Source organism: Microtus pennsylvanicus, chromosome 5 (genome assembly GCF_037038515.1).
Source record: "Microtus pennsylvanicus isolate mMicPen1 chromosome 5, mMicPen1.hap1, whole genome shotgun sequence".
Classification (NCBI taxonomy): domain Eukaryota; kingdom Metazoa; phylum Chordata; class Mammalia; order Rodentia; family Cricetidae; genus Microtus; species Microtus pennsylvanicus.
Genome location: NC_134583.1, coordinates 30,208,170 through 30,227,611, shown reverse-complemented (window position 1 = coordinate 30,227,611; position 19,442 = coordinate 30,208,170). Strand labels below are relative to the sequence as shown.

The 19,442-nt window shown below is 38.6% G+C and overlaps 1 protein-coding gene across 1 annotated transcript in view; it reads right to left on the bottom strand.

Annotated features, from left to right (window-relative positions):
- Window positions 1-2,052: 2,052 nt before the first annotated feature.
- Crispld1 (cysteine rich secretory protein LCCL domain containing 1) overlaps window positions 2,053-19,442 on the bottom strand; it is a 34,946-nt gene continuing 17,556 nt past the window's right edge. Inside the window, exons 3-15 of the mRNA XM_075974654.1 lie at window positions 19,037-19,155; window positions 18,405-18,537; window positions 17,502-17,617; window positions 16,380-16,480; window positions 14,298-14,438; window positions 13,856-13,916; window positions 13,686-13,752; window positions 13,355-13,485; window positions 11,613-11,656; window positions 11,452-11,524; window positions 8,279-8,354; window positions 5,091-5,221; window positions 2,053-3,147 (exon numbers count right to left, since the gene is read on the bottom strand). Coding sequence (XP_075830769.1) covers window positions 3,096-3,147; window positions 5,091-5,221; window positions 8,279-8,354; window positions 11,452-11,524; window positions 11,613-11,656; window positions 13,355-13,485; window positions 13,686-13,752; window positions 13,856-13,916; window positions 14,298-14,438; window positions 16,380-16,480; window positions 17,502-17,617; window positions 18,405-18,537; window positions 19,037-19,155 — 1,245 coding nt within the window. The 3' untranslated portion in view covers window positions 2,053-3,095. The remainder of the gene's footprint in view (window positions 3,148-5,090; window positions 5,222-8,278; window positions 8,355-11,451; window positions 11,525-11,612; window positions 11,657-13,354; window positions 13,486-13,685; window positions 13,753-13,855; window positions 13,917-14,297; window positions 14,439-16,379; window positions 16,481-17,501; window positions 17,618-18,404; window positions 18,538-19,036; window positions 19,156-19,442) is intronic.

Here is a 19,442-nt window from a genome sequence, read left to right as displayed (position 1 = left end):
TAGCTAACAGTGCGGAGCTGTAGGGGTTAATATTTTTCAATTTTATATAAACTAGAGTCACCTGGGAAAAGGTCATCTCATTTGAGGAATTACGTCTATCAAATTGGCTTGTATACACTTCTACAGGGATTTTAGCATCTCATCTGGGAAGACCCAACTCACTATGGGTGGTTCCAATCTTGGTAGGTGGTCCAGGATTATTTAAGAAAGCAAACTGAACAAGCCATGGAGGCAAGTTAGTCATGGTTTCTACCTCAGGTTCTTGCATTGGCTTTCCTCAACAACCTGTAAGACAAATAGCTCCTTTCCTTTCAAAGTCGCTGCGGGTCTCAGTAAAAGAAGCCTAACTAATAGAAGAGGTAAAAGGTAAAGATTCATGAGCATGCCTCCTTTCTTGACTGAGTTTTGATAAGGCATCCTTGTGTGGGCCCAGTGCAGGTAACTACAGTTTTTGTGAGCTGATGATCAGATGAGTTGAATGAGTTTAAAGAATGGTGTTTCCTAGCCCAGCACCCTTTTTATCTTCTAGTCTTCCAGTACTTCCTGCTTCCTCTTTCACAATGTTTCCTGAGGCTTACAGAAATAAGTGACTTCTATAGGACTGGCCCACATATGCCGCTTATTCTATTGCATCCTGGACAGCCAAAAATCTCATTAAGCTTAAAGAACTATGTATAATATGAGGCAAATCTATAACATAGACAAATTAAAGGGTGTTACAGGAGACAGAACAGAATTCATATCAAAAGAATTTTAGGAAAATTTATGCAAGAATATCTGTTTAGTGAGGCATCCATCAGAGCATCAGTGAAATGAAGACAGTGAATAAAAGACAGTCAAAGCAATCTTCTGCAAGTGATTAATTTTAACATGTTTCTGGGAAATTAATAAGTTCACCAGCAGAAAACAAAGTAGTGTAACACGATAGGTGAAGAATTTTCTAAAGGAAAATAAAATAAAAATGAGTTTGATAAAACTAACATATGCTGGTGGCATATTGAATGTTTGATATTCTCTTATATCACATAATATGCAATATCTCAATTTTTCGCATCATCATTGTATGTATTTATTTACAGGTAAAGTGACAGAGGTACAAGAGAGCTAAGTAGGCTACCAAAAGACACTTCTTATGTATTAAATATTTTATTAAAAAGTGAATGCTTTTAAAGAGGCTTCAATTTCTCTATGAGACAGAATTTTAAAGAAGGAGCAATCCTATCTGAGCATGGAGGATGCACTGAAGAGGAAAAGATGTGAGGTTAGGAGCAGATACCTCAATAGTATGGAGGATTCATGGTGGAGCTACAGACTAGGGACAAGTCTGAAGAACCTAATGCCTGTCAAAAATGATGGGCATTCTCTAGGGAGAACTGTAACCAGAACACAAATGAGAGGAAAGCCACACACACATATATAATGAGGAAAGTTATAATTACACACTTGTACAAAGTGTCCTTATTAAATCTAGCTCTGAGAACAGTTTTTTTAAAAAAAGATAATGTGTATTTTGGAGTAAAATTCCCAGAAGATTATGCTTTATAAGTCTTGACTGTATTTTGAACAATTTAACTGTCTTCCAATCCTCAACAAATGATCAAGCAATTTGACTTATTTGCAAACTACTTTTCTGAAACAGTCTCTAAGTCTCTGCGTTTTCATTTTTTTGTATTACCCATTTTTCTTGCTTGCTCTGATACCTGCATGCAAATTACCTCCATTTTATCTACGTCTAAACACCTGGTCATTTAAAAATATTTGAAGTATTTGCTGCCTGTTCAGCTCTTTTGTAATTATAATCATTCCCTTGCTGTCTGATGCTTTTCTTCCCTTTTATGAAATCCATAGCTCTCCTCTTATTCAAAGTGTCTCTTGTTATAATATTTCTAAATAAATGACCATTTCCCAAAACAAATAGCTACACTATTAGGTGGACTCTGTGGGTTTCTGCTAATAGCCACTGACTTAAACTGATGTCAGAAAGTCAAATTTAAAAACTAAGGTTGACCGTGCTCGCTCATTTAGAAGAATTCCACAACAAAGCATGTGTGTAAAAGTGAAATGGTCTTTTGAAACTGATTGATTTTAATACATGTATGGGAGACAAATAAGTTCACCAGCAGCAGGGAAAAAAAACATACTAACAGTAACATTTTTACAGAATTTAGGTATCAAAGCACAGTACATTTTCACAGAAACAAATATATCACCACCGTGGGATGACATTAATGGAAGGTTTATACACAAAGCCATTTGCCACTATGAACACCAGTGGTAATAAAATGTAACACATCAGTTCATTCTCATTAGACTTTTTATTATACTTCCTGGCCTGCAGGAGTACTTGCCAGGATACAAGAGAAAGCCATGTGAACTCGGTCCTAAGAACACTAGCAAGCTCAGGCGGCCACGCTACCCTCTAGCTACTACATGATCACCAGGCTTGTTCTCAACAACACACTTGGACTTGACCCCACATATGACCGAGGCCGTTCCAGGGGAACCAAATATTTCACTTGGAAATTAAAAGATTATTTTATACAAAATAACAAGTGCAACATGAGGACTTAATAGTCTGCATAACACCAGTTAACACAAGAGAAAAACGGCCCAGTCTTAAAGGGAGAGACAGAGATTTCGAGTAGGCAAGAATGGACAGTAGACTGGCAGATTAGTGACTTTAGTTTCCTTGGGTTTTAGGGTTGTTTGCTTTCCAATGCACCAGATAATTCTCTAAGGCCGTTCGCATCCACTGTTTGGAGTCACTTTATTAGTGGCATATACAAAGCACCATATAATATAATATACGAAATGTAGACCATTACGACTATGTAATAAACTGTAGAAATAACTGCTAAGAAAATATAGCAATATTCAACACAGGATTTCTAAAACCATTAAATGTTCAATACTTTCCCCAAAGCTCATGTCCCATGTTTTATTTTATAGACTTTGCCTCTCAAGAGTGACGCTCATTTGCACTCTGGGGGTGGGCTGGTAATACTTGCTTTCTTCTGTACAGTTACAGTTCTATACAAAACTCAGAATCGTGGTATGTGAGGCGGTCTTTCCAATTCCTTTCCAAGAGTTCCCTGTCACACAACAGCAAAGACCCGGAATGCCTTTCCTCCTGTAGGGTTCTGTAAACTGCAAGAGCACAAAAGATACATTGAGGTCATCTGTGCATATAATCCTCCCCATCAATCATTCTCTCTGAGGACAGGCAAGCAAGTAGCTCCATGAATCCAGATGGCCCAATTGTGTCAGACTGCCATAATTTACACTTACTGGGAAGCTCCGGGGAGGATGACATAATCCTCTAGATTTTGCTTGCTGACTGGACTGAACATTTACTAAAGAAACTTGAGATGCTTAACAGGAAGGAGAGCAGCCGCTATACAGTTCACAGGACCTGGGGCATGTTTTCACGCATTGCTACCTTAGTTAGACTCTAATACAGCAGAGTTAGGCTACTATTTCCTTAGCATTAGAATTTATATTTCCAATTATAAGCTCTAATTCCATCACACAGTCTAAGTCATAGCATCGATAGTTCTCAAAATTTTTTTCTAATGAAATTTAAAGTTCAAATCTGGAAAGCCCTAATATCTCCTCACTAAAATGGAAATAAAGTAACTCATTTTCCCTCTCTCTCTCTCCTCTCTCGCTCTTTTCTCTCTCTCCCTTCCCCTCTTCTCTCCCCACCATGCCATTTTGAGCTATTTTTATTTTAAAGCATAGTAAAAGCAATACAGAACCAAATATTTTTATTCTAAATACATATCTTATTTGCATTTTACATGAAATTTTGTTTTGTAATAATTAAAATAAACTTAAAGATGAACACATTGAATATTGCTAAGGACAAATTGAAATTCCTTTCTATGCATATTCTCACACAATGAGTAGGGAGAGGACCTTAGCGGGAGGAAATGACAATGCTCGTGCAGATGACCGCACAGAATGTGCCCACGTGCCATGCCATGTCTTCAGACACACACAAAACCAATCTAACACCACCTTTCCTTTTGCAGGACACAAGCTAGAAGTCCTGGGAAATGTATGTGTTTGAAGTGTGTCTTTGTCCATAGTAATATCCTGAGCAAATCTGCATCTCTAAACTTACAGAACAAGAGTTAATCGTAGTGATTGACTGTTACATGACCTTGGATATAATAATTACTTAACTAATTTGAACCTCAGCAAACACATATATAAATTAGGATTCAGAAATCTATTCTTCAGCTGAAGTATCCAGCAGACATAGTGAAAATGCTAGGATATTCACAGTAATTAAAAATCAAATGCTATCCTAGTTCGGGTAGGATATCACTTACATTAAAACAACAGTTTTAAGTGTGAGGACTAAATGAAATTCACTTAGACTGGAAAAGGTGTGTTAGATTTTATAACTTGAGGACCTGTTTTATATGTTCCACCTGCTTAGGAAGGTCATGAACCAAGCTTTAGAAAGTCACCTTCTCAACCATGGTCTCCATAAATATTGATGATTTTAGAAATTCATCGAAAGCTCATTTCTTTTAACATTTATTAATAGTTCATACAATGAATAGATAAATTTTTCCAAGTCATAAAAATATGTCACACTAATGAGCTGAACAGCAGAAAATAGCCTGAAAGAATTCATTTATATCACACTAAGTATCCAAGTTCTAATGAAAAAGAGAATTTATTTCTAGGGAAAATAAGACTTATTGTTTTGGTCAAATACTTTATCAGATAACTGGATTAGAGTAGTACTCAGTGCCTTGCACACCTAGAAAGAATTAAATATGAAAACTAATCTAGAAAATCTGAAAGAGGATGAAGGAAATTTCCTTTTTATAAGATCAATTAACAAAAGAGTGGTTCTCTAGGTAATCCGATTTTCATGTTGCTCTTTCATAAGCCTGCAGGAGACAGCCACGTCTGGTACTTCATCCCAGAAGGACCAGCAACCATGCAAGGATTCAAAGGAAACACACTGTTCAGCCACTCAGACACCACTAGAAGAAGAGCTATAAACAAGCAAAAAACAAGACAGACCACCAACTAAAACATAAAGTGAGGCTTATTTTGCTCGACCTTACCTTTCTGAGAAGATTCCATTTTGAAAAGAAGCAGTGTACATCTTTCTCTTGTCCACAGGCATGATGTCCACGTAACCGCCGTGGTTTCGAACCACCCCAGCATGCACTGCCGCTCTGCAGATACTTGAGAGCTACAGAAGCAAAGACAATACACCATTAGGAAGAACTCCCCTGCTGCACTTGCCTAGCCCAGACTTCTAGTCTGCGGTCTCCAATATCTATTTGTGCAGCCAGTGAGCAGCTGATGCGTAATGTTTCCCGCACAAAGGAGTGTTTGGGAAGTCACACATCAAACCAATTCTCAGCAAGTCTGAATGCAGAGGCTAAAAGGAGCTAGCATAGTAAAACCACTCCAGCAACTAATATTGGAAACACCTGTCGTGTCCCAGAAACCGAGTTTTATAACCAAGGCAACACAAACTCCTTTTCATTCTTCAAGTGCTATTTGCCATTCACAAGTCTCAGCCTTTGCTAGTGGCTATTGGGACATACATGATGAAATGATCACAATATGGAGATAACCTCACATCCAGATTTTACTTATACACAACTCAATCACGGCTCTATCCATATCTAAGAGCCATTTGCCAGAATGCATGAAATGGAGATGCATTTGCCCCAACGAAAATAATCTATGTCACAGCTATGTTACTGTGCCATGCTCATACACTTAGCTACAAAATCCAAACTAAACAGAAAGTCTATGGAGAAGAAGTCTTATTTAATGTTTCAGGTCTAAATTTCCAAGTCAAAGTCAAATCCTTTTTTTGGACAATGGAAGTCATTCCTGGATCCAAGCATTATCTTCAATCAAGTTGCTCTATGGTAACGTGTCAGTATCTTGGAATTGAGGCAATACAACACAGGATGCACATGAAGTATTTCAGCACCCCAATATCCATTTCACCACCCTGCACTTTCTGCAGCCTGTGGCAGGTCTCCATTCGTTATCTCATGGATGGTTTTATAAGGATTTAAAGATTCACACAAGTATGTGTGTCTGACCTGACCTTGCTTTATCATGGGGTTCTGAACTCTGTGGCATCCGTCAGTACTGATTAGCTCCAAGAGCCTGAAGGCCAGGGTTTCTAATCCTTCTGTTTTTGCTCAATTACAAACTGCTGTCTGTCAAACACTGTGTATCCTTCCTCTGAGGAAAAGGCATCTCACTCAGCAGGTTAAAGTCAAGACTGCATTGCTCACTGTATCCAGGACAGACAGACGCTGCTCAGAATAGATTAAATTAAAAGTAATTCTCTGTAGATTTCAGTAATTTCTCTTGCTTTATTAAAATAGCATTATCAGCACTTTCTCCTCAAGGCAATGAAAACGCTTGCATATGACATTCACGAAAACACAAGTTCTATAGATGTTTTTAGAGTATTGTTTTGCTTGCCGCTCTTACGGGGTCCAAAGGTAACTTTTTATCCATATTTTAAATGACTATATTATTGAAATGATTCTTTTCATCTGTGAATACACTGGAATTTTGAACACATGCAGAATTAATATGGTTTGTGATAAGCTACAAAAGATGTTCATAGTAGCAAATATACACTATATTTCTAGCTCTGTAGGCAGAAAGAGAGCAACATGGAGGGGAAGCCAAAACGACAGGACGAAGCTGGCCGATTCCTCCATACCTTTCCACACCAACTTTAACTGAGAGACAACACACTTTGTGGGAGCTGAGAAGATTGGCAGGTGTCGTTTACAGATCCGCTTTTCCTGAGTGACAGGAATCTTCCAACTCACTCTAGCTAACAACACGTATCGCCCACACACCTTCACAGACAGCAGACTAAGATCCTCTTTGGGTGAGAGTTCTAGCAATACCCTAGCTAGCAAGAGATGCCTTAAAGGCAGAGTAGTGGGGGGGGGGTATATTTTGAAAGACTTTCATCAGACATGACTAAAATGAGAAATTTTGGAAATTAAAGAAAAAAAGCTGCAAGGAATGATTCCTTTTGCATATTCTGTGTCCTGACTGATCATAGCTTGGCAGACAAATGCAATGCAGCCCCTGCCTTCAAGGAACCTGCGGATGAATCAGAACAGAGGTCCAAGGCCTGCTAACATAGGCAGCTGTGAGCAGAGTCACAGTGGGAAGAAAGATGACCTTGACTAGAGGAGGGGCTCACTATGGACCACAGAATGACATTGATGATGACTGAGATATAGAGTACCATCATGACAAAACTTCTTCAGAAAGGACTGTGAGGATGGGCAAATTCCTGGCACCCACAGAACAATTAAAGAAGAACCAAACCCGAGGCTGGAGGCTTAGCAAGGACATCAAAAGCAGAGTTAAACTAGGGAGAATTTGGGCTGAACCAAATGTGATAAGAGAAGTGAGGTGAAGTCCACAATCCAACCACCTTACACAACCAATGTTCTAGAATATTCCACTGAACACCTACATCAAGAGGAAACTTTCCCCATGTGTTTTTGTAACTCTAGCTTTGAAATCTTCAATGCCTTCCAAATATCCACTGAATAAAACCCGAGTTCATCTCCATCTCCCTCCCTCCTGTTCTCACTAGCGTGTGTTCTCCTCTGCCCACAGCTCACCAGTGCTGTCTCTTGTGCACACTGCAGCTACTCTTACCACACATCTTCCTAGATTCCATTCCTGCCGCCGAACAATTTCCCTACGGCCCCCCAGCGACCTGTGCTACAAAATCCACCTGCAATGCGTGAGGCCGTCACTGGTGGGGTTTCTTTTCTGACCATGCTAAATGCACACGTTACAATGTGCTAGCAGATAGCTCCCTTCCACGCGCATTTTAATACGTTATCTAGTTTGGGCCCTTAATTATTTGTCAAATGCCTCTTTGGCAGTGAGCATATGATGCATATATTTGACAAATTATTAACGTTTAAGACATAGAAGAACCAAAAGAAAGACTGAAGAGAAGCAAACTGCATTTTACTTCCCAAGAATGCCTTCAGGTTCTCTTGTTAAATGTCTGATAGATGGGCAAGATATGAGTGAAACTTAGCCAAATAATTATATACACATATTTTTATATCTTCATTTTCAGTGACATTAATGATTAGCTCTTCTGAAAATATGTGAACCAGGTCAGAAACAGCCCTGACTCTGTGTAGAGCCTGGATGCACATCTAAAGGAGTATGCATTTATACACAGGAGGATATTGGGAGCCGTACAAAGTAGCATGCTTACATCAGAATAAACTCTGGATCCAATTACACGAGCATAATGTGGATTTGCCTGCATACAGTTGCGAGGACAGTACACTCTGAAAAAAAAAAAGACATAAAGTAAGCTGGTGAATTCAGTGTTTCTTAGTAATAAAACCAAAATGCTATATCAAAATAAATTCAACAATGCAGGCCCTGCTTACCCTGTTCTCCTGAGACAGGTCAATTATGCAAGCCAGCAGCGGGCGCAGTGCCTTCTACTTACTTCCAGGTTTGAACAAAGATACGGATTTTGTTTTTGTTTTGTTTTTTAATTTACGCAGAAGCCTTCTGCCTTGGTGACTCAGAGGAGAAAGAAACTTGAACAAAAATCTGTGGATCTGAGTTTGGAGCTCAGTGTGAGCAGAATTGAGTGAACGGACAGCGTGGGAAATCCCAGGGACTGCCCGTATGACACAGCAGGCCTCCTAACACACTGCTCTTCTCTACAGTTAATGTCCAAATTTCCATCTCTAGCTGGAACTTCTCTTCATTTGCACTGTGAATCCCTACCACTTTCTCAGCACTTAGGGTACATCTGACCAATAGCTCAAGCTTATCTGACATGGAATAAAAATATCTCTCATTAAAGTCCTTTCCATGTGTGGGCTTCCCATCACAACACAGTGCAATTCTATTGTCGCACAACTTCTGCCAAAGCCTCTATTGTGCCTTGGTTCCTCTTTCTCTTTTATCTTATATTCAACTGGGCTGTAATTCTTATCAGTCATACTTAATACAACCAAGATCAGGGCTTCCTAAAAGAACTTAAACCACGGTAAGCACAGGTATGATCAGCCGCTGTGTAACTTACGGCAACACCCTCTCCCATGACCTCACCTGACTTGGTCCTCTCCAGTCAGGTTACACATATTTGAACTAAAAGATATAAGTCCAAATATGCCATTTATCTCTGATTGTTCCAAAGACTTTCTTCCTCACTGAAAATGAGTGAGCAGATCCTTGCAATATGTTCTGCGTATGTGGCTCTCTTCGACCTGCTTCCCCGTTCCAGTTAGAGGTAGTTATTCCTCAGACACACAAAACACGCTCCATGCTCATGCCTCAGGGCCTTTAAAATTCTCCCCTCTCAACATGAGATGTTCTTTCTTCAGACAGCCTACTACCATAGAGATATCTGATTGGATAGGCTCATTTTTTAAAAGCTTCCAAAAGCTTTCTGTTTTTAAATTGAAACATTCCCATCCATAATAATTAAATCCATCTCTGGAATTCAAGAAACCGTCAACTAATAATTAAAAAGAAAATAATCAGTTACTTCTTCTCCACTGATATTCTGTCTCTGTTACTGTGTGTGTGTGTTTGTGTGTATGTGTGTGTGTCTCCCTCACACCCCGTACAAGCGCTTAAAGGAAATATAAACTAAAACTGAGAAAACATCATTTTATATAGTACATGAGACTTTCAACATGATAACCATATGAAAGTCCCTTATACATGATCACATCCATGAATTTTCTACTAGTATTAATAAAAAGAAAAAAGATCTGAATCTACCCTTGCCAATTTAGATAGATCTTCCTCAAGAAACAGATGTAGTAGTTACTTCTAAAATTTGCATAGTATCATAACAATACTCTATACTGTGTACACGTCATAGTATATGTAAGTCAGAACCATTTAAACAAAAGTAAGAAATGACAAATTTTTGGAGGGTTGACTATTATAAAAGAACCTCTCCAGAGTTTCTGAGAACTGAAACATGTCCCTGCTGACAAGAAAGATTCTCATTGAATGTGAAAACTGCTGGGCATTCATTCTCCTCCCATGGCTGTCAAACCCTTGCCCTAGGCTCAGGCTGTGTGTACAAACAGCATCTTATTCTTAGCTGGCATTTAGCCTGCAAGAAGGTCAGAGGCCACAGTTCCAACCTGATCTCCTTTCTACTTGGATAAGTTCATGTGAAAGACAGATCGGGAGGGCTGCTTGCTCGGCTATTTCAGGATCATTACTGAGAAGCGGTGATCTAGTAACCAGTCCTTCACTCACTCTTGCCTGTATGCTCTGAACAAAAGTGCTACCGACTCATTTCAGGATTAAATGTGCATTTACAGGTATGTTTCCATTTAAGGCATATGAGGTTTCCATTAGTATTGAGTAATAACTATTCGTTATCCATTTAATAATTATGTATTTCATCATTTACTTCGGGTTGCCCTGCCAGACAGATATGGAATCCATGAAGACATGTTTCCTCATATTCCTTTCGGGGTAATTTCTTTGAAAGGATATGGGATAGTTATGTCTATATGCAAACTCAATTGTCCATACTACATCTCAAAGTGAGAGACTTCCCACAGATAAAAAATAAAGAATCCTATTCAAATCTTATTGGCATTATTTTCATTTACCAGTTGCAATTATATTCTGTAAATATAGGAGGTAGGTGGCAATGTTAAAATATGAATTGTGCTGGTTTCTCTTGGAAGAACTTGTCACAGAATGAATGTTATTGTTAGCCCCACGTGTATCTGTTGAAGTCCTAACCCACACTGCTGTTTGGAGATAGGCAGGGCCAATATGGAAGTAATTTGGCTAAATGAGTTATTAAGTGAAGAGTCCTTATCCATCAGGATTTTAAATTAATGGCCTTGCAATAAAGGTAGATAAGAAAAAGCTCTTCCCAGCACGTAAAGCTGCAAAGGATGTGGCCGTCTACAAGCTAGAGAGAGAGCCGTATCAGTGACCAAGTCAGCAGCACCTTGGTCTCAGGCTTCTAATCTTCAGCAATGTGAGAAATAAACTTCTTATGTATATACCACCCAGTATGATATCTTATTATAATAGTACATGGGAACTATTTGTAGATCAAATGAGCACATGACTGCATGTGTAAGTTCTGAGACCAGGGAATGAGCAAAACTTGGAGAAGGCACAGTACAGTAGGGGTACTCGTGTACATGGAGTATGTGATGTCTTGCTGCTCCCTTCAGGAAGCAATTCTAAATCATACGAAATTCTAAACGCTAAAAGAACCAGAATCTCATATAAAAACAGGTATCACAAGACCAAAGTCATACCCATTAAGTGACTATGTAGGTGCATGCACAAATCTATTTTATATATGTTTATTTTATATATAATATGCACATACCTATTCTTATTACATGGATGAGAGAATGTGAAAAGCCTTACCTTGGGCAATGTGAGGCAGGCTTCTGAAACGGACAGAGCTGCTCCACTGTAGTCTCGCACGTCACAGCTTGAACTGAACAATTAAAGCCAAAAGAAATGAATCCATTTGAAGGGAAGCATCCCATACATGGTAAGAACACAAATAAGAAAGGATCACTAACCTGTTACTTTGGACACCGTGAAGGAATTAGCAGAATGATATTTGCTGCAGACGAAAAAGAAATGTCAGTCATTTGCATATGGACATTAGCAGCAATGTAACTCCTGATACTGCTCAGGTCTTTGTCTTCTAAACATTTTTATTAAAGTGCCTGAACAAATAGTATAAGTCCACATCACTAACTTCACAATAAACCTATACACTAATGGCCTTTGTTTCCAGAATGAGCCAAGCCTTTACAATAATGAGTATAAGAGGGAAAAAGACTGAAAAGTGACAACTGCCTTAAAGGGGCAGTGGCTATTTAATTGTTAACTATTGTTAAAGGGGCTACTGGAAATGAATGAACCTCTTCTTATTGTATGAATAATGCAGAAAAGAAGGAACATAACACTAGGGATAACATTATATATTAAAATTTTAACTTGTTTGCATACACTCACATTTTGAAACCATAATTTGTTATTGAGAGATAACTAATTTGCAACATTATTTCAACAAGGCTCACCCTTTAAATTGCTTGCTTAGTATTAAAGATGTAAAACATTAACATTCTTTTGTTTCTACCAGTTTCAAATTCAATATTTAATATTGTTCATTTATAATGTGATCCTACAAATCAACAACTTCTTTTTCACAAAACCAACAAAATGGATCACACTTCATATTTCATTAGCATTTCTATAGCGGACAACCAAAATTGAAGTTGAAAATAGAAAAACTGCCCCTCAATGCATCATCAACCAGCATCTGTTTCACTAATGACTATTATTTATTTTTTCTCAAGACAGGATCTCACTATGTAGCTCTGCCTGTATGGAACTCACTGTGAAGACCTGGTTGGCCTTAAACTCACAAAGATCCAATTGCTTCTGCCTCCCAAATGCTAGAATTAAAAATATACACCTCTACCCCCAGCAGTGAATTCTAGTTTAATCTGTGAAACTTGACACAAGTGTACACTTACAAGGAAAGTCTACGGTATGATTCGTAAGGAAAGTCTTCTGTCTGGAGTTCAATGCTCTTTCACTTAGGAGGAAAGGGACCACACGAAGATGTTTCAAAAGACTCCACTTTCTATTTTAAATCGCATTTAAAACGGTCCATGTTTCAGAATGACATACATTATACTAAATTTGAGAAACATTTAAAAAGTGAATCAAAGCCGTTCAAGTGTTTAAGTTACACTTGCACGAGAGAACGTGCACTTAATTAGCCTTCTTCGGGGTATTTCTGACATAGCTGAACAATGTATGGCTTAATCTCAAAATATGGCTATAGTTAAAAATCTTTTTGCTTGCTATGTATAAAAGTTTTGCCTTTGCATGTATGCCTGGTTCCTGCTAATCCCACAAGACGGACTCGAATCCCTGCCACTGGAGTTACAGACAGTTGTGAGCGACCACGTGGGTGCTGCAAACCAAACCTGCATCTGCTGAAAGAGCTAAAAACAGGGATTTTCACCTCTGAGACATCTGTCCAACCCTGCGAGCTAACTGTAAATTTGCATGCACTTACAGAATTCCTGACAGTTCAGAATTTTACCATCCTTAAGCAAAATGATTTAGCTTTGAATTTGTAGGCTTTCCTCATCTTTTTATATGTGGAAAGTCTAAGATAAAATGAACTTTGAAAATTAGCAATTGCTCTCCCATAAATTCTTCTATAATTGGGTCAAAAGATATGTTAGCTTGTCATTACAACTTAATTTCATCTGACAGGAAGGATCATTCAGGTGCTTACCCAACTGTTTGAACGCCATTTCTGTTGGACTTGATGAAGTAATGCCTTCTTCCTTGTCTAGTGACATCGACCCACCCGCCTTCGTTGTCTATGATCCCATAGTGGATGGCAGCTCGACAGATACTGGATTGCTTTCAGAGAAGGAAAAGGCACAGGGTGTTAAAGAATTTAAGCTCTGTCTGACGGAGCAAATTACACTGTATATGACTCTAACATAACATAAGCATTTCTGAGAAAACAATCTACATTTAGTATAAGTTGTATGTTCATCCTTGAACATGGATGCCATATGAAAAGACTGTGTTCCCGAATGATTCTCACTTCCACTCACCATTTCATAGTGTACACTCCCGATGACTTTAGCTTTACTGTCCAAGCAGCCTGCCGGGCACTCGTACCTACGTGACAGGCATAAGAAAGCAATGTCAGTTTCTCTACACACAGAATGCAAATGCTTCCTTTATCTTGTCAACTGATGCTGAGACTCAGAGTGATGCCTACCTGTTACAGGTGGTCCCTTTACACTGGTCCCGCAACCTTACTTCACAAGAAACAATCTGAGCTAAAAAATAAACAAAAATGCCAAATTAGTTTTAATAACTCTAAAGCTTCTAAAATGGGTTTTATGCTTTATTAAAGCTCGCAGGGGTTTTGTTTCAGATTTCGTTTGGTTGATTTTATTTTTTATGTTTTTGTTTTTTCCCTGATACGGGGATTCTCTGTGTAACTTTGGTGCCTGTCCGGGAACTCACTCTGTAGGCCAGGCTGACCTTGAACTCACAGAGATCCACCTGAATCTGCTTCCTGAGTGCTGGGATTAAAGGCGTGTGTCACCACCACCCAGCGGAAACATGCTTTTTATATTCTGAAAACATGTGGATAAGATGCGGGCAGTTATCACCCATGCAGAGCAGGAGCATCTGACAGGAGATGAGGGTCTTACACATCTGCTGCGTGCTGATGACTTCATTTCTGTTACTATCGTCTGATCTCGTCCGAACGTGCGTGTCGTGGACCTGAGCCTGTTGCCGCTCAATTTCATTTGTTTCTTCTTCACGAGGCGTGTAATACCTGTCTGACCCTTCTGTCAGAGGGAAAAGATTAAAAAATATGGATATTACTTATATGAGCACAAATTATTAATCAATGCTTCTCTATACCTGTTAAGTAATTTAAAACTAAAAACTCAGTACTCTTTGGGCACAGGTTTGTGACACAAGTTCATGATTTTGTGTACCACACTGAAATGAAGTACACATGATAGCCTTTAAGCTCTTATTTTTTTATTTGTGTGTGTGTGTGTGTGTGTTAGTGCCTAACTAATATTCAGAGGACTCAGCTCTAATCTTTTTACAGTATAGTATCCATTTTTTTTTATTAAAATGCCTTGAAGCTGACCTTGTTATATAGTAACATCAGGGGTTAGGAAGTGCACATTTCTCTCCCACAGGAAGTGCACATTTCTCCATCACAGGAAGCCCACATTACTCTCCCACAGGAAGTCTACATTACTCTCCCACAGGAAGTCCACATTACTCTCCCACAGGAAGTCCACATTTCTCTCCCACAGGAAGTGCACATTTTCCCCTTAAAGGATGGGCATACCCTTGCTATCTGTATTTGTTACAGCATCAACTTCCAGAATTTTTGTTTCTTTTAGGATAACTTAAAAAAATATTTATCTTTAAATTAGAGGACAGTTTCAAGCTTGGAATTTGAAATCATCCCCGTCCCTGGTGTGGACTGTGTCAAGAGCCCATCAGTGTTGTGTTGTAAAAAGGTTTTCACTTGTGTCCATAAACTCAGAACTTAGAAGAAAGGTGGGAATACAGAGGAGTGTCAGTTTTACAACACTCATGAAGGGCAGAGAGGGTGGAATCTACCAAGACCATCACAGAAGGAGAACATGCTGCAAAGTGGCTAGAAATTCAGACAGGAACACACAATATGGAAGAAGAATGGGTATTTCCTGTCTGCTCATTGCCACTAAGGAACATTCAGTCAATAAGGAAAACAAAGACATGTCTCTCCATGAGCACTGAGCATCGTTCAAGACTATCTATATGCATGATTTATATTAAACCAAAAAATGCAAACCAGAAGGTAAAATGTGACCAAAAGGATATCCAAGTTGATGACTTTTCATAAACATTTGTCATATGCATATCCACAGGCATTGTTAATAAGGCATTATAGTTATATTTACATGTTTTCAAGACAGGGTTTCAGCTATTCCAAGCTGGCCTTAAACTTGCTGAACAGTTGAGGATGGTTGAACTCCACCTTCCTAGTGCTGAGATTAAAGGTGAATACTACCGCTCCTGTGCTAGGGATGCAGCTAGGCAAGCAGTCTAATACCTGAGTCTTATATTTACATGTTAAGACGTCAAATATACTTGAGGGCACAGATTTAATAAGTTGCACAGCATGGCTGCACTTTTAAAATTGTTTTGGCATATGAAATATAGTCTATGGTGAGAAATGGGGATGCATTCTGACTCATGGTTCATGGATCAGTACAATACACAGAGACAAACTTTTGTCCAAATCCTCAAAGAACTAAAAATGAATTAAGTTAAATTGCCAGATTCTTAAAAATGACAGTTATGGAGAAAACTCTCAAGGACACATTAATATGATTCTTAAGAAATAGATTCTTACTCGGAAGTTACGAGGGGGTTCTAGAAGCAGTTGTCTAAAACCCTTGCTACTGTCCGGTAGGCACATGAACCAGTCATAAGGAGTTCACCACAATAATCTTTTTAAAATAGTTTGAAAATAATTATTCATACTTAAAATTATTCCCTCAAAATGTTTGAATTAGCACTGTATAAAGCATTCATGATAGCCAATGTGGGTTTAGACTTCTTTTCAATTTCTCAATGCTGGAGATTCCACGGAGCACCTCCCGCACCAACATGAGCCAAACACTAGCTTTTGGCCACACCCTCAATAATAGACCCCATGATGCAAAGCTAGATAAACAGAGGCTTTAAAGTGAGAACTACAGCCACACAACACTGACCTTTGTAGCACAAGTTTTCTCTACAGCCTCCTCCGAAACTGGGTGGGCAAGCAGAGCAAGGCCGGCCATGTTTGTAAGGGGCATGGCCCCACCAGTTTCCCCTGAAGAAATGATAGAGATGATCCACTCCATTAAAACATCTGATAGCATTACTAATATATTACAAACATCACTACAGAAGCATTGGGGGAGTAATAGTACAGACATCTTAGGATATAAGCCTTTATATATTTTAGTTATGAAATCCTTTGGGTCTAGGCTTACATACAGTTAAATGCCTCATTGTTATTAAGACTTTCTAAGCTAAGGGGTGGTAAGCAAGCCACGGAAAGCAAGGGGCAGGCAGAGATGGGAACGGTCACCTGATCGGTGTTTCAGTTAGACAGGAGTAAGAACCTGCTATTTATTATATATTGAGGTAGATTACAATTTAAGATGGAAACCTTGTGAATGCTTTTGCCATGAAAAATTATAAATGTTTAAGGAGGTACATACTATGCTTTACCCTTATTTAAATCTTGAGAAGTGTAGATATGTATCAGAAAATAAACTGATATTTTCAGAATAAGTGTCATTCTCAATTTCCAGATAAAAGAGTTTAAAAACTTAAAAAAAAACAAAAGACTTTCAAAGTAACTTGAATTGAATTCTATTAAAAATTTAAAAATCAAACATTTACAGAAAAAATGAATTCAAATGGATATTCGCCTATTTCATGTATATCAATAATTTAAGTTTGAGTCTCAGAATTGTTTTGTGAAATTCTAACATAATCATTCAAGTCTTCATTACACATGAAAATATATTTGTTTCTCAACTAATGCATAGCTGAAAAAATCTCTCATCAAAATTACTAAATATGAACTATACTGGTATAATATATGAGGTTGAAAAACATATAAATGTGTTTTATGACTTTAAGGAAGATGGCAGGTCCAAATCTGCCATTCCCTTTGAGCAGTGAAGAATGCACTGAACAACTACCATCACTGCTATGGGAGATGAACCGAACTAAGCAATACACTCTATGAATATACCTTGACAATGAGAAAAATCAGCCTTAGGAAACTATTTTCACATTCAGAAAACTTTCCACGAGACACCCATGCCTTGCCCACTCACTTGGGAGAGTAATTGCACACCAAGTAGACAGCCTTGGGCCATATCTGTCCCCAGATGTTCATGTTGTGGCACAGATTGATGGCGCAGCCTATCCTGCTGCTCGTCGCCCACACCACCTGTGATAGAGAAGAGAGGCTCAGGCGGGGTGGAAGTGAAAAGAAACAGCAGTGCATCAAAGACAGACGGACAGAGCAGAGCTGTGGCAGCCAAGACTGATCATCCACACTGGAGTGAGAGCTGTCAAACCAGTAGCTTGCCAAAGATCTGGGTTTGGGATTGTTATTCCATTCATAAAAGAGATTTGCAGGTCAATAGCTCTCTCTGCAATGCAATGTCAGCATTTTCAAAGCACAAACGTACTAAATAATTCAAAACTCTACCTCCAGCTTATGCTATGAACATTTCTATGAAGAAGTTAACTATTCAAAGGAACGGAACTCTGTGTCTCAAATCAGAAGTAAAAGTGGAGCTCTCAGAGGCTCTCCACTCCAGAACTCAGGGCAGCAGCGACCTCTGCCTGTTTGAGCCCGCCTTCCTTCATTTTATTTAGAGATTAGGAATATACCCAATACTAAATGTGAACATAAAATACAATATATATTTTTATATATAATGTACATATTATAAATCTTGCATATATGTAAATAGTAAATGTCAATGGTAAAGTATATTTTGGCATCAAATTGATTAAGAAGATGGCAAACTGCTCCTCCACCATATCTATTAGAGCCATAATAAAATATTTCACATGTAAAGTCATTAAAATAATCTTTTTAAGGAAGTATTGGGACTTCTGTGATGATAATCACATTAAATAATACAAGAAATACGCATGGTTGTATGTTCTTCTCTAGTTCAGTAACTGAATTTGGAGGAGGCGACTGTAGGTCACACAAAACATACCTGAGTGTAGTGTGTACACACGGGGCCAGAGCATCTGAAAGGACAATACGGGTTGCATTCATGTTCATATGGGTAGCTGAAGTCTCTCACTTCATCATACCACGCTTGCACATGAAATGTTGGGGGTCGATATCTGTTAGAAGAAAAAAATCACAAGAAACAAGAAAAGTTGGGGAAAATATAAAACCAATTTAGGGGGGCTGGAGAAATGGCTCAGTGGTTAAGAGCACTGACTGCTCTTCCAGAGGACCCGGGTTCAATTCCCAGCACCCACATGGCAGCTCACAACTGTCTGAAGATCCAGTTGCAGGGGATCTGACACCTTCACACCAATGCACATAAAATAAAGTTAAATAAACCATAAGAAATATTTAAAAAAAATAAATAAAACCAATTTAGATTGGCAAATCTTGACAGAAAGCTCCTTCTGAGTAAGCTTACATATAAAAATGATGCAGAAATAAGCTAGGAAGTCCGTGACTATTCTGGTAGGATATTGAGTTTCCTTTGATTTGTGGTTAGCGCTTTTACTTTCAGGTACTAATGACTAGAAAATTTGCAGTGGTAGATTAATGAACATTTCATTCATAACATTTGTGTTTCCAGAAACAAAAAGCTGTGCCTTCCACTACCTTCCCCAGTGGGCTCCCAAATTCTGTCCAATGGAGGGCAGCAGGCTTGCAGGTCCATGTTCCCACAAACATGTTTCAGCCCAGGATTCTGCAGATCTTTCCAGCTCCACATCCCATGTCTACAGGGTACACAGAAGAAAACACAGACATACAATATGCACATTGGACATTTCTTCAAATACAAATTACTCGGTTCTATTTTTCTTTTTTCTTTATTAAGTAAAAACACATCAGTCTGGCTTTTTCCTCATCTACAACCCTGAGTTTTTCCTTGCTGCTCAACTCCCTTGACTATATATTTCCCTCTCCTAATGAGTCTACCCATTTTTAGAATTGTCAGAGTGTTTGCAAAGGCATTTACTGGACTCCTCTGCCTAAAATGTGGCCAACACAATCCCACAGGTTT